This window comes from Fragaria vesca, linkage group LG7 (genome assembly GCF_000184155.1).
Source record: "Fragaria vesca subsp. vesca linkage group LG7, FraVesHawaii_1.0, whole genome shotgun sequence".
Lineage (NCBI taxonomy): Eukaryota > Viridiplantae > Streptophyta > Magnoliopsida > Rosales > Rosaceae > Fragaria > Fragaria vesca.
Genome location: NC_020497.1, coordinates 272,158 through 287,369, shown reverse-complemented (window position 1 = coordinate 287,369; position 15,212 = coordinate 272,158). Strand labels below are relative to the sequence as shown.

Genomic DNA, 15,212 nt, shown 5'->3' with positions numbered 1-15,212 from the left:
TCAACTGATTCAAGGCATGACATTAGACTAAGAAAATTTTGAAGAGGCAGAATACTAATCAAATAGAGTTGAAGAGCAGAAGATCGCCATTCAACTAGTTTTTAGTGAAACTAATTTTCTTATATAAAATAGAAGTTATATCAAGTATCAGAGTTTAAGATGTTCTCTCAATAACAAATCTACTGCTAACAATTTAAGAGAGCCTGATGACTGAATTTAATCATGTAACAGCCACCATTCAACTCTCTACCACTGAGCATCACTAAGCTAAAACATCTTAAACCCATATATCAATTGGTAGAACCATTGATAAAACAAAGAGATGCTATTATGGATCACTATGTGTGTAAGATAACTTTATGTCCAGTCTATAGACAGAATTGTCAAATATGCTTCGTGCATCTTACGGAGCTATGTTCCAGGTGTGCATATTGATTAAAGCTGTTTAAGAGATATACCCTTGGGAGCAGTTAAATGTGATCGGGAGGGTTATTGAAATGAATGGGATTTTTATACTTTTAGTTTGAAGATATGTCTTGGTGCTGGTGTACTTCTTATCCAAGTTATTGTGTCATCTCCCCTTTCTAAATTCTGTGTTTGGTTATCAACAAAGTAGCATCACAGGAAAAACAACTTCCACTATACAAATAAGCAAAACATCTGCATAGGAACTCAGTCCAGATATTTGAGTGCAACTGGACAGAATAGATCCTCATATAAAAGGAAAAGTAGACTGCATCTAACTAATGTATTCAATCATGACAACATATAATATCCCGCATATTACTGAAGATAGTGTCTTACATGTCATAGTTGTTCATGGATGTAAACCATTGATCTCAACATGGAATCTAGTGTATCTCTGGAAACTTGAAACTTGACTTCTGTTTCTCCAGAAGCTGTATTTGTATCTTGTAGCTGAGAAACCACAATATGTAGATATAACATCAGAAAGGAGAAAAATACGACAGAAATATAATGAAAATTGAGCAGATGAGATCCCTAGGTTGGAAAAAAGCATGGTCAAGTTCTACATTATTCAGAACATCCATTTGTTCAACTTTTGAAAAGTCCTTCCATGATTTCAATATGGGTTTCATCTATTAAATAAAATTGGCTTCATAAGAACCATGCAGTGAGAACATGGCAAAGTTGTTTAAATATAGTACAATATAAAAAGTTAAAAAAAAAAAAAAAAAAAAATTAGTGCAAGAATCAATCATTCGCTTCAACAAATAATAATTTCTCATTAAGAACAAGGATGAAATTTGAAGAGGGTTCACATTCATGATCAGTATTATAAATAGTGCTGTAGAAGATAAACATGAAAGAATAATTGAGAAAACTAGGATTTTGTCGCAGTGCATTCATAGCCAATCTGTTTGCATCATCTTTGCTTTCCTTTGGATTGAGAATTCAATTTCTAGAAGCATGCATGACTTTCAACTTTCTTTTATATTATTGAGGAAAAACCCCCAAGTTATCAAAACAACAAAGCATGTGTAAAAGAATATCCCAAGTTACATGCTACAACAGATGGGGAAATAATGATTAACGTGCAATATGAATCTCAAGAGAACATCCTGACCCTTCTTACTTCCAGGCCCTTCTCTCTGCCCTTGTAGGAAGGGGTTTGGCCTTCTCACCTACCCTTGGCAACGGAGCAAGCTCATTTGTGTCCAAGTTATTCAGATTTCTTCTAAAACCAAAATATTAGCTTTAGGCCTATAAGGTAAGAAAGAATCCACAAATCCAGACCCTAATTATCCCTGGATACATGGGGCAACCAAGAAAGCAATTATGAATGAAACAACAATTGCGTCAGATCTTCCTCCAACCAACTATCATCACGACCTCAAGCTCTCCCTGTTTTCCACTGGAGAATTTCAGCAGGTTAAGAATGAAGAGTAACCATTAGAGATATCTTTTGACAAACTGTATCTTGATTTTTAAACACCTCGCTGAGGATTAGGAACGTGTGTTTAAAGTTTCCCTTTATGTCATATCCATCAACAACTTGAATCCATTCAATTCTCTTCTCTTTTATCTCCGATTGAACGCGCCACTTTACCTACTGCAGCCATTTAATTGACTATATCCGCCCGCTCATTCCTGTTTCCATTCCATGGAAGGCTACAGTACTGACAGAAGTATACCTAGTAACCTGAACTATTGCTCATGGGAGAGTAAAATACTTGAGATATTGCCTAAAGTTTTAAAGCACTTGTCCCCTCACAAGTGCAAGAGGTATCTGAAAACACTTTTCACCTAGGAAAAAATATTAAAAAAAATACATTCCATTCCGGAAGGGGAAATTTCAAAACTAATTAAGATTTCCTGAACACCTCTTGCCTCTCTATTGCTTTGTCCCCTTGAAATAATGGTACACCATACAAGACTTTTATGTGATTCTTCATTCATGTGCTTCTTCACTAATTGGAAACTATAATACTTCTTTCTGAGACTAAACTGTAGTCCTTTAGATGATTGAAACAGCTAGTTATATGAACTTGTGGTGAAATAACAATCTTCTGGGTCATTTCCATGGAAAATATGCACCGGGAAGCTTCATTTTATTTTGGCTTTATTTCTTGTTTGCTATAGTTGTTTGTGGTTGTCCATTCAATATATATTTCTTCTGTTATTGTTACGTTCAGTGACCTTAAGGTGGACTGTGATGCATTATTCATGTATCTAACACATTTTTTTCGACTTGATACCCGAAATACCCTCATTGGGATAGAGGATTTGTCAATTTCCCCTCTCCCCTTGTTTTCATCTTAGTCATTGTCTGCCTCCTAAGTTTTCAAAAGGCCCAGCTGATGTGCCTCTTCTACAAATTTCCGTAATTTCCACCCAGTAAAAGAAGTCATAAATATCCTCAATATTTCAATCTAATTGTCAAACTGCCGCTCTCCCCTTGCTTTCATCTTAGTCAATGTCTGCCACCTAAGTTTTCAAAACGGCCCGGCTGATGTGCCTCTTCCATGAATTTCCGCAATTTTTATCCATTAGTTCATAAAAGAAGTCATAAATACCCTCAATGTTTCAATCCAGTCGTCATAATGTCCCCTTCAAAGAGTATATAAATGCCATCTTTTCCAGGAACCTGAACAATGAATAGAAGCTTATCCACTATTTCAACTAGCTAAAACCCTCCCTTTAATTATCATGGAGCATCTATACCAACACCTTGCCCTTTCAGGGCCTAAAACAATACAAACAGAGCCCCGAAAGAAGGATTTATTCTAAACTTCTTTGCATCATCCAAGTGCATCCTCTCTGTCCGCAGGAACATTATGCCCTATAAGAATCTTCCTCAGAAATGTTCATCTGGTTACCAAGAATTCATGGTAACCCGCCCTTCTGACGTTAATATTAAGGGTTGAGATTAAATGAAAGTATTTAAGTGCATTAAACAACCAATCTCAGCCCTTGATATTATCTCCAATGTTAGGGACCATGAGTTTCTTGGTCACCAGGTGACACCGCGAAAACAACTTGTACCTTAACTGTGGTGATCTATATTCTTTGGTATGAATTACCTAGAAGGCATTAGTGATTTAGTGTTGCTGTGTTCTTTAATTTCTTTACATTCGTTCTCACTCCTCCTTATCGAGTCGCATGAACTTCTAGAAAAATCATAATCTAAGACCCCAAAACATACTGACCATTAATTAGCATAAAACATTCAACAAACACAATTCTCCAAGACAATTTTCACTGCCACAGAAGAACTCCACAAACATAATATTTCCACTATTTAAAAAGCAAACTTTTCTCCAACCGTGATACCAAAAACTAAAATCCCCTATAACATTTCCCAAGAGTAAGTCATTCTAAAGGTCAAAAATCAAAATGCTTACGCAACCTTCAGGCCAGACAATTCCTGCTAACTAACTTTGTCAACTTCAAACCTAGCACTCCATATTTCCTTTTGCTAGACACTACACATATTTCCCTTTGCTACCGTACCGGCGTACCCCTTAACCTGGCCCATTATGCCATAAGCCTTCAGTTCTATACTCTTCCCTAACTAGATTTACTGTAGACAGCACAATCCTCTTAATTTCAGACCTTACTGATCAGAAAATTTTCTATACAAATCTAACTGCGATGCCAAGTTCAATAACAAAATAAGGAAAAGAGATAGTTAAAAGATCTAGGCACATAACATTCGTGAGAAATTCTGAGTAGCATACCTTGAGATTGATAACAGCAACTCTGTTGGCTGGTGCAGAAAGTTGCTGACCAATGTAGGCCATCGATCTTAACATAGGCTCTAGTGTAACCCTAGTTACCCTAAATTGTACATCTGTTTCTCCTGCCGGGTTCTTGCCATAATCTTGCAGCTGCAGCAAACAAAACCGAACATTATAACAGAAAGACAAGAATACCAACAAAATACAATAGCAACCTGTCCGCATTTTTTTTATATTTTGTCGGTCCCTTTGAGGCTCATTTTTCCTGTTGGTTACATGACTAGGGCTAGTGTCTGGCTACAGATGCCGGTTATGGAAACTCAGAAATATTAATGAAACTGCTGGCTTGAAATTTACAGAGAGAAGAATGATTATTGTTTTATCCATAAAGAATTTGCAGAAACTTGACAGATATATAATATGTTATGGATGACAAAAAACCACTTCCAAACTGAAGATGCATTTCGCATGATGATAAGGGTATCATGTAGAAAGATTTTAATATATCCTTAAGTCTAAATACAGAAACCTCAGATCCAGAACAGGAAAATAAAAACCAATTCTCCACCTTCATAGAAAGACGTGGCATACCTTCAAGTTAATAACAGCAACTTTGCCAGCTGATGTTGAATTCTTATTTTCTATGACCCATGTCATAGACTTGAAACAAGTATAAACTACCTATAAATAGAAGGAAAAATCAATCAACAGTATATTTTTAAAAAAATTCTGAATAAGCATTCTCTAAAGCTCCTGAACAGAATGCATGCCCTAAGTAATGGTAAATGGGATATGGGATACCACCAAAGCCAACCACCAAACCTCCAATTTTCATACCGTATTATCAGGATGCCCACCATCAGGTTGTATAGAACCCGCCATGCTAGGCTGATTTATTCCAGTAACTGGAACTCCAACATCATTAAGATTAAATCGATGTGGCAATGCCTCTTGCCAAGGCCACAATGGGGGGACCATTTCGCCAAATGCCAAAGGAACTTTTTTAATACTTTCTTCCTGTATACTTCCACTATCATGAGAGCTAGGAGGTGCAGCTTTAGCAACATTTTTCTTCATATCAGCAATCCTTTTCCCACTGTCTCGTAGAGCAATCATTGCTGCATTGTAAGTCTCTACAGCAACTGCACCTTCCTCCGCATATTTAATGGCTTCCTGACATAAATTGTTGAACCGCACAGTGAGTATCTCAACACCTTGCGGATCTGAGATCTGTTCATCTACTCCAACCCAAGATTTGGCATTCCTTGTCCATCGCTTCAATATGTACTGTGATGGAAGGGTAAGAACATTTGTGACGGTGAAGACAGTCAAAATATGTCTACAGAGGATGCCAGCATGTTCAAACATCTGACAGCTGCAGCTTGCTTTCATCTCAGAGACATTTAATTCAACTATATAAGCCTTGTCATCATGTTCATACTTTGCAACCCTGTATTTACTGACAAGCCCATCTTCATCTATCCTATTTGCAGTATAGACAAAAGTTTCAACTAATTCCTCCTGAAACTTGGCAAATACTTTTTTTGTATACAAGTTAGCTGCCTGTTGTTCCATTGGTGATGGTGTCTTCAGTACTGGTGTGGTGCAAATGGTATCATAATCTGCTTCTATTTCTTTTTCTAATGCATGCTCCAGAGCCCTTTCATACTGCTTAAAAAACAGAGGTATACTCGTCTGTTGATTCACATAGCCATCAAAGAAAGATCTAACTCCCTGATTTGAGGAAATTGCAGCAAAGAAAGTCCCACGAAAATAAACTGGGGCCCACTGCTTTCGAGCATTATACACTGCCTGTAGCCAATCATTTCTCCGAAGGTCATACCTATCAAGAAGGGACAGCCATGATGATTCAAAATCCTCAATTTTCTCTGAAAAGTTGATGCAGCTATACAGCTCTCCATAAAAAGAAGGATTAGCAAGATATATATGAGCCAGTCTTTCTTGGCCTTCTCTTAAAATGTGCCACTTGCATATGCAGTGGCGCGTATCTGGGAATACCTGCGCTACAGCCACTTGTATTGCTCTATCCTGGTCAGTAGTTATAGAAATAGGAGGCCGATCATTCATTGCAGAAAGCCATGTCTTAAACAGCCAAGTAAAGGAAGACTCAGACTCATCTAGAAGTAGTGCACAGCCAAACAATACCATCTGGCCATGATGATTTACACCGGTAAAAGGAGCAAATGGCACCTGGTACTGATTTGGTCGATACATTGTATCAAAAATTACAGCATCTCCAAAGTAGTTGTAAGTAGTCCTCGATCTCGCATCAGTCCAGAAAACATTAGTCATGCGGTTTTCATCATCAAGCTGTATGGCATAATAAAATCCAGGATTTTCAGCTTGCATCTTCTTGAAATAGTTTAGAAGATTTTGGGCATCTCTTCCAAGTGTTCTCTTCCGGCTAGAAGGCCCTGTGTAGTTAATAGGCGCAACATTCCTGGCAGGAGGATTTGGTTCAACAGGAGAGACACTCCTACCTCCACGATTTGGTTCATAAGGGGCATGATTCCCATCCATAGAGACATAAGCATCAGAAGAGACATCCAAAGTCTCAGCTGTATTCTTTGCAGCACCTGCAAAGTGTCTACGCGGTCGAAGGTAATGGACTTTATTTGGACTTTCCATCGAATGGTTGTGGTCCTCAATAAACTTAGTGGCAACCCAAGTGTTTGCATCCTTTCTCTCTACACGTAGCATAGCATTGCAACTTTCGACATTCTTTTTTCTGAATACCTCTCTTGAACATGCAAACTCCCATGTCACTATTGGTCCATCGGGCTTATTACGAGTAAACTGACCAACATGGGTGCTAAAACCAGCACACCTGGCATACGCATCATAGAGAGCCTTGGCAGCATCCTCTGATTCAAACTCCATTCCGACATATGGTTTAGTATTCCCATCCTCATCCTGTGTGATTATTTCTCTCCCTGCAAAATTATCATTTGCATTTTGTTTTACACCTTTATCAGATTCCCTGTCTTCCGCTTCAACATCTAAGAAGATTTCAGAGTCCATGACAGTTTCTTGAACAGTATCAACAACCCTAGTGTCTTTTCTGGGCTCTCTGACTAGAAACAGTTCCTCATGGTTGGATCAACTGAAAATATTCATCATTATTGACAATGTAAGCAAACATTCCCAGATGCAAAAAGCAAGGATCAGTTAAAGTATTTCTTTTTCTTACAACATCAAGCATTAATAACAACAAAGCCCTTTCCGTATAGCTCTTTAGTTTTCCCTGTTTTACCCTAACATAGATTATTGTAACACCAAAGCCTAACCAGTTGCAGGAATTAACATGAGTTCTGGTTCCAAAATCAAACTAACATTCAGTTGAACTGGAACAGAGAATGCTGGCAAAACAAACAAACAAACAAACAAAAGGGATCTAACGAACGAAATAAGAGGAACTGGAGCCCAAACCTGGTGTCGTGAAGCCCCAATCTTGTGATTAGTAGCATTGGTTTGGGTTTAGAGTGGAGCTTTAGGGTTTGGGGCGAAGAGAGAAAGAGAGTTGGTAGCGGAGAGAGCGTACACCCCCGAAGCGACAGTGACTCGTCTTCGTCTTCGTCTCTGCCTTCCCTATTTTGTATTCGGTTCACTTGTTTACTGTTTCCAAATTATTACGCGTTCGTAGGTACCTCCTCCTATTATTACTCTTTCACCCCCAACCCATCGACACTTCAAAAGCTATCAAATGAAATCTTTTTTCCTTTTTTTTTTCTCTTTGGAAAAGCCTCACAAGGGTTTCATATTTTTGGTCACTTTTGTGAACAGGTACACCCAAAAATATATTCCCACCCCAGCACTCGAATTAGACAAAATTAAGAAAACCATTATCGAGCCAGAAAAATCAGCTTATCTCTCATATTTATGAAAATGAAAATAGAGCAAAAGGTCAACATTCACTTCCTTTTCTGGTAAGATCTCCGGCCGACTTGGAGGATTTTCCATGACCTACAACAATGCTCTAGCGGGTTTCTAGCGAGGTCACCAAGAAACAGAAAAACTACTGTCATCAGCAACGAAAGATACTATGGCAAGAATTCTGACGACCTCCGATGAGATCACAAAACCTACAGTCACCAACAATAAAAGTTACTGTAGTTAGATTTTCGGCTCCGACAATGTATTAAAGCTATTGTCACCAGCAGCAAAAGCTACCGTGTTACTAGCAAAAAATGCTACTATGATAAGATTTCTAAAAGCTACACTACCAAGCAGACTTAGAAAGCTATGAAAATGTAAAGAGGTAGAACCACATAATTAATGCTACGGAAATCAAGAGAAGAAAACATATTCAATAATACAAAAATTATGCGTCGTACAACAATAATATAATTATGTAATTAATAAGATATTTCCATAGTTGTAGAAAGCCAATACCATAGCTTCGAAACTCTACTACAATCGTTGTATAAAGCAACTGTAAGTTTTCAATGGTGATGCTCTAAACTCATATACATAATTTTTTTCATATTCAACACGAAAAATAATTTCAAACATTTTTTGGTTGGCCGAATGTTCTCTTGGTCAATAGAGACTTCAGTATTCAAATTTACATGATCTTCAAAATCTACTACCACAAAAGAAAAAAGAAGAATTATGCACAAACAAAAACACAACTAAATATTAGTATTTGAAATGAAAACTAAAAACATCAATTGTTGCGCCCATACATGAAAGGAAGGAAAATCAATCTAAATAAAAATAGAAAATCTACTAACATCAGCTTGAAAAAGATACTAAAATATGCTCAAAAAGCTACAATCATTGTGATGGAAAACCATTAAAATAATGTTGATACCTGAAAAATCGTGTGATTGATTAGAGCGTTGTCACACGATAAAATACTAGCATAGATGCGCAATTCATATAAAATCATATGGTTTTATGTTGAACCTTGACTTTACCCCACCAAACAAACATGCCCATTGATGTGGACCTAAGCCACATCCACACATCTTTGGGGCTTGCAGAAGTGGGTATAATGTGGAAGGTTATGAAGATGTATAGTTGCATACCGCTCGTTTATCAGTTTAGTGTCGTTAACCATTTAGGTCTTGAGCCCGAAATTCAAACCTAGTGACTTAAATCGATAACGAAATGATGAAAATCACTATAAATAAAAATACAAAAGTGAGGAATTTAATTGCGACAACCCTAAATTCGTCGCAAAAGCTTGGCAAATGCAAGGAATTTCATTTGTCGCTCATAATCTCATCAGCGAAAACTAGTTTGTGGTAAAAACTAGGTACTTGCAACAAATTAACAATTGTCACTTATATGACATTACCAATTCCTCGCGAAATATCAATTATGTGACAACTTTTCCAATTATCGATTAATATTTTTGTGTCCACTTAAACTTTCTCACAAAAGCTTAATTAGACGACAAATTTAGCCAATTGTCATTTAATGTTTATGGAACAACTATATTTTTTGTTGCTAAAGATATTTTTGCGACAAATTCTTTGAGTTGTTGGGTAATGTTTATGTGACAAGTTTAATTTCTTCGTTGAAATCAATTGGGCAACAACTTTAACGAGGTGTCGTTTACATTTAATACTTATGTGACAACTAAACTTCCTCACTACAAACTAATTAAGCAACGAATTCTACTAGTTGTCGATTGATATTTTTTTGTTACAAATTAAACTTCCTTGCAATAGGTTGCTTCAACGACGACTTCTATGTAATGTCACTAAATATTTATGTGACAACCAAGGTTAATTAATGAGCTTATGGATTTTAGAATGAACCATTTTTCCCCTCATATTTTCCTTTCCTTTAATTTTCTTTCCTTGACATAAACTTACTTTCTGCGAACCAAACATAAATTTATGTGTTGAACCAAATGAACTGACGATAGACTCTTCATAAAGATCCCATGGTGTTATCTGCTTTCATTTTTTCTTGATACGAAACAAAGAAATTTTCTATTTTCTAACCATAACCGAAGATACATAAACGACCAAAACATGTTTTCGATTCCCTGCCTTCAACCCACCCACCAACAACAAACCACAACAAACTAGACCAACCCCAACAATCCACAAGCCTCAGATTTGGGCCTTCAAACAGAGTAGTTACAAGAAACCGATGTAGTAGTTGAAGATGGAGAAGGAGAAGGAGATGGAGACCCATTATCATCCAAGTTTTCCGGCACACCAGCTTGAACCCCACAAGCTGCAGTGTCCAGTAAGCCACTCAAATTGATATCACTTGCACCTCCAAATATCAAGTCAAAATTTTCTTCAAATCCCAAGTCCTCAAACAAGTCTGGTAACTCCGAGGGCTTATTATCCAGTGGGATGTCAGGAACCGGAAGAAGATTGTCCAAAAAGTTCCAACTGAACTGGGACTGGTGCTCATTTGTAGTATCCATGACATCCTGCATTGTAGCAGTACTACTTTCTATGCAAGGCGCGACCTGTGGATACTGAAGTTTGGGGGAGACCAATATCTGTTCCTCCTTATGTTCTTGATGTTGTTGTTGTTGCTCTTGTTGTTCTTGTAGCTGTGGTTGAAATTGATGTACTTCTTGTTTTACTTCGACTTGTTCTTGTGCAACATGGGAGCATTCCAGAGGTGGATCCTGTGGCTCTAAACTCTTGAGTCTGTCGATGTAGTTGCTGATATCAAAATTTGTCACCGCATTTGCTCCTCTGTACTCTATAGCTGCCATATCATACGCTGCCGCTGCCTCTTCTTGTGTATCTTCATGAACAAAGAGTAACAAACAGTTAAAAACATATTTTTGAGAAGAACTTAGCTAAAACATATTAATAGCTAAAATATGTTAAAACAGTTAAAACATATTAATCAAGGGAAACGAGTATAACTTAGCTAATGCAAAAATCATACAAGTTATCGCATTCATCAGTATACACATACTTTCAGTGCCACCAACCTTTTGCTGCATTAAAAAGTATGAAGAGGGTAGAGATTAGGTGCAGGGACCAATACATGGATGGACCCTTCACATGCTCATTTTGTATATCCTTTTGTTTCCTTTTTTCTTTAGTTTTGTTCATTTTCATTTGTCCTAATTTTCTCAGTTAAACCACACCTAATCAAACACTAAATGTAACAAAAGTCAATAATAAAGAAAAGAAAGAAACATAGAACCTGAAGCAATGGATCTATGTTTCCAGACAGTAGAGAATTCATGCATTAAAATATGTTGCCTTGAATTTCAAACCCTATGTTCTTGTTTACTTGTCATAAAAAAATAAAAATAAAAATAATTCTGACTATCTTGTATTTTAATTCAAATTAAAATTTGCTTTAGGAACTGTTGCTTCGTTTGAATATTTCTTAAAGTTTTTTTTTTTTTTTTCCACCAAAAGTTTCATAAGTTGACATGACCAAAATAATGTGCCTTGATAAATTCAAATTGTGATTTTCCCAAAGATAATTGTGAAAAGGGGTATGGCTGTAAAGGTCGAATGCGCACGGGCTACTTCCAACCGATGATGATTTTTGTAACCTTCAAAGGTTCATCTAAGCGTTCGAAGAGCGAATTCAAACAGGGTTAGATCTCGCTTGCATTTGAAGAAGAAAACATAATGGAATAACCAACATATACGTAAACGACTGCCGATCGTTGATGGTTCCCAACACAAATTAGAGTCGCCGACGCGCATGTGACCGGCTGACACTAGCTAGCCTTCCGGCTTTCTCCTAGTAATAATATTGAAGAACAAAGCTAACCCAAGATTAGGAAGGTTTGGATCTGGCATAGTCACACAAGGCATGGCTGACTTGGAGAAATGCATGAGTAGAGCAATAGGACACGTGAGACCCAGTGCCTGTCCCTTTTCAAAAGGGCTGAATCAAATCAATTACTCAGAAATCTCAAATCTCATCCTGTCTTTCTTTCAAGAAGAAGAATGACAGTGTACCAACTTTTCTTTTGTTTCTCAGTAAAGGGTGTCACGTGCCCTTCAGACCTTAAATAGAAAAGAAAAGAGGAGGTGTCACGTGCTCCACTTATCACACTTTTGCTGCTCAAACTTAAACCCAGATATTGTTGGCTTATTGTGTATCTCTCCTGCCATGCCCAAACCCTAAACCCTAAACCCAAACTCAACCCCAACTGAGCTCTATGTTTAAATCTAATTAGCCCCCCTCTTAATATTAGAGCTTTTACAATTAAAATTGAAATACAGATCTTTCCTCGAAAACAAGACAGCCATGACTAAACCCGAAATATGATGAACAACAAGATCAGTAAAATCAGCTAGGCTTCATTATTGTGGAACAAAAAAGAAAGAGATAATATTGTTTTCTTTTGTTTTACAAATCCAAATCAAAAGTTTTCCTGGCAAAAATAAATTAATAAATAATTGATTTACTCAGGAAAATATGGTGCTATCTGGTGGTCCTTTCCCATGTGGAATTTACTTGTGGGGGGAACAATACAAAGTACTCTTGATTTGGCCACCTAATAACTCTATCAGTTTCAACTTTCAACCTACCTTGGCAGCTTCCTAATATAACCTACAGTTACGAACTAATAACATTAATTACTAAACAGCCAATGTGTAGGTTACCAAGTTCCATTTTGAGGCTGAGTCTGTAGTTTTATTTTCCAATGCATAAGTGGAGTGAAAACAAAACTCAATATTAGAAAACCTGTGGTCATTTCATGCAGCAGGCAGTTTCATTTTGACATGTAATATATAATGTTTTGGACTAGACTGGAAAAATAGCAGCCACGTCTGTGCATTGACTGAACCAAAGGTTTTGAAATTGGCATCTAGTTCAGCACACAAATTGGCACCATCTTGTTCTTCAGAAAATTCCAAATAAATATAAGATGGACAAAAACAATTTTGAAGTAAATAATTGGTAGAGAAATATGTGTGATTTTGTTATGTGCCAGGAAAAAAGTGAGTGCAAATTATATCTGTGAACTGTGAACATTTAGGAACAGAGAGGAAAGGAGAAGCACACATACTGTAAGTCCCCAGGTACAAGTACTTGTTTCCGAATACTCTTCCAATTCGCGCCTCCCATCTCCCATTATGATGATGCCTGTGAAAATTAAAATTTCAGCAGCTATAAGAAAAACATCCAAGGCCTTGCTTCCACAAAACTAAAGGTGCAAACATGATTCATTAGTACCTAGCCACCCCACGATACTTTGACACGCCTCTAGAAAACCCACTGCTCCGGCGGCGCAAAGAAGCCAAGTATTCTTCCTTGGACACCTTCTGCATTTCATCAAGTTCCTTGGTGTATGTCTCTAGCTGCAGCATAGACACAGATTCAACCATTACAGCTGTAAACAACCCATATCTCACACATTGAACCCGCTATGTGTGTGATTAGGTGACTAGTTATTGTGACAATTCAACTGCATTAGCAATTATTGTGAGAAAAGCTTTGTACACAAAGGATTTGTTCCAAGAAGAAGAGGAAGTTGGATGATAGAATAATGTACCGGAAAATTGAGGATGGTTCCAGGACCCCAGTACTTAAGTGCAGCAAGATCATATGTATGAGCAGCACCATCCTCACTATCATAGGCCCCTGCATAAAATAAAAACATAGCTACGTCAAAGGCAGGTAACAACACATCATCCTACTACAATGACCAGAATCTTAAATATTTTTTCCTTCTAAACTCAAATATTTGTTTATTCTTGACCAGAACATGAAAAATAAAATAAGAGAAAATCACAGAGAGAAGGATCAGAAGTGCAAGGAAAATATTAGAGTGATATCATGTATTGTGATAGCAATGGTAAGAGAGATAGAGACAGAGAAAGACAGAGACTTACCCAAATAAACTATATAAGCAGAGCAGAGCGGCAAAAGTGCATATGAACGTTGCATTGACAGGGATTAACAGGAATAAAAACACAAGTCAGAAAACTCACAAGAAGATTAGATTAAAGAATGAAAATTACAGATCTCCTTGAACTTGGGTCTCATTACTTTTTCAAATTAAGTAAACTGAAACTGAAAGAGAAAGAGAAAGAGAAACTTAATCATAATCACCTTGCCGTCCTTTCTTTTTCTGAATGTCATTCCATGAAGTCTTATCCCAGAGATGAGCTTCATACCTTCCAGTCCATCTGTGCCTGTGAATTATGATCCAAATTAACAAAAAGGTAACAAGCTTCACACATGCAAATGAAATCCCAACAACAAAAGTGAGAAACAAAGCATTGTCAATGAATCAATGAGTACCTGGTGACCCCTCTGTAGATTGAGCTTCTTCTACCTGAGTTTTGGCATTTCTCAGCAGACTTGTTGGGGGTCTTTCTACTGCGTTTGGGCTTGGGTTTGTCTGATTGTTTCTGGTTGGTTGGAATCTCAGGGCCAGCACATGAGGATGAAGAAGAGGAGGAAGAAGAGCAGGAATAACTAGGAGACCTCTTCATTTCTGGGCACTCTCAATTACTCAACTTTGTTTGTAAGAAAGAAAGCATAGATGAAATGATGGGTATAAATGCATGGTCTCTTCTCCCTTGTTGTTATGGTTGGATTGCTCAAGGGACAACATGTAATAGAAGTACTAGCAGAAGTGGCATTTTGGTAGGCTGAAGTGGGTAACCAAAAAGAGGGACTCACTGACTGACTAGTCTCTAGGGGAAGGAAGGAAAGCCAAATTTGTAATGCTGTGCTGGGGTTTAAGTAACCAAGGTTAATTGATGAGCTGGGTTAAGTAACCAAGAGTTAGATAAAAGCCCTACACTTGTCTTGTGTCACAGCCATGCTACCAATGGGACACACTCTCCACGCTGGCCTTTGCTAAGCTTGAGCTTTAGCTTCAGAGAGAGAATCTCTATCCCAGATTTCAAAACTCAATTCAATTCCTCACTCTCTGCAGACTTCTGTGTGTCAGTTACTTGGTGAATTTGGGTTGGGCTTCGGCTTCTTGATTTCACTTGAGGGTTCATAATCAATGGACAGCTGCCTCAGCCTCTCTCATACATCTCTACATCCAACAAAAGAAGGAAGAAGAAA

At 37.5% G+C, this 15,212-nt stretch overlaps 2 protein-coding genes across 2 annotated transcripts; both read right to left on the bottom strand.

Annotated features, from left to right (window-relative positions):
- Window positions 1-710: 710 nt before the first annotated feature.
- On the bottom strand, window positions 711-7,830 carry LOC101291857 (protein FAR1-RELATED SEQUENCE 3-like). The gene is made up of 5 exons (XM_004306391.1): window positions 7,653-7,830; window positions 5,040-7,326; window positions 4,794-4,883; window positions 4,203-4,352; window positions 711-918 (listed from the first exon to the last, which is right to left on the bottom strand). Exons 2-5 carry the CDS (start codon window positions 7,242-7,244, stop codon window positions 808-810), a joined length of 2,556 nt encoding a protein of 851 aa, XP_004306439.1. The 5' UTR covers window positions 7,245-7,326; window positions 7,653-7,830; the 3' UTR covers window positions 711-807.
- Window positions 7,831-10,050: 2,220 nt separating this feature from the next.
- LOC101291560 (ethylene-responsive transcription factor WRI1-like) lies at window positions 10,051-14,910 on the bottom strand. Its single transcript, XM_004306390.1, has 7 exons — window positions 14,433-14,910; window positions 14,241-14,323; window positions 14,021-14,029; window positions 13,681-13,769; window positions 13,362-13,486; window positions 13,195-13,271; window positions 10,051-10,949 (listed from the first exon to the last, which is right to left on the bottom strand). Exons 1-7 carry the CDS (start codon window positions 14,624-14,626, stop codon window positions 10,306-10,308), a joined length of 1,221 nt encoding a protein of 406 aa, XP_004306438.1. The 5' UTR covers window positions 14,627-14,910; the 3' UTR covers window positions 10,051-10,305.
- Between the last annotated feature and the right edge of the window lie 302 nt (window positions 14,911-15,212).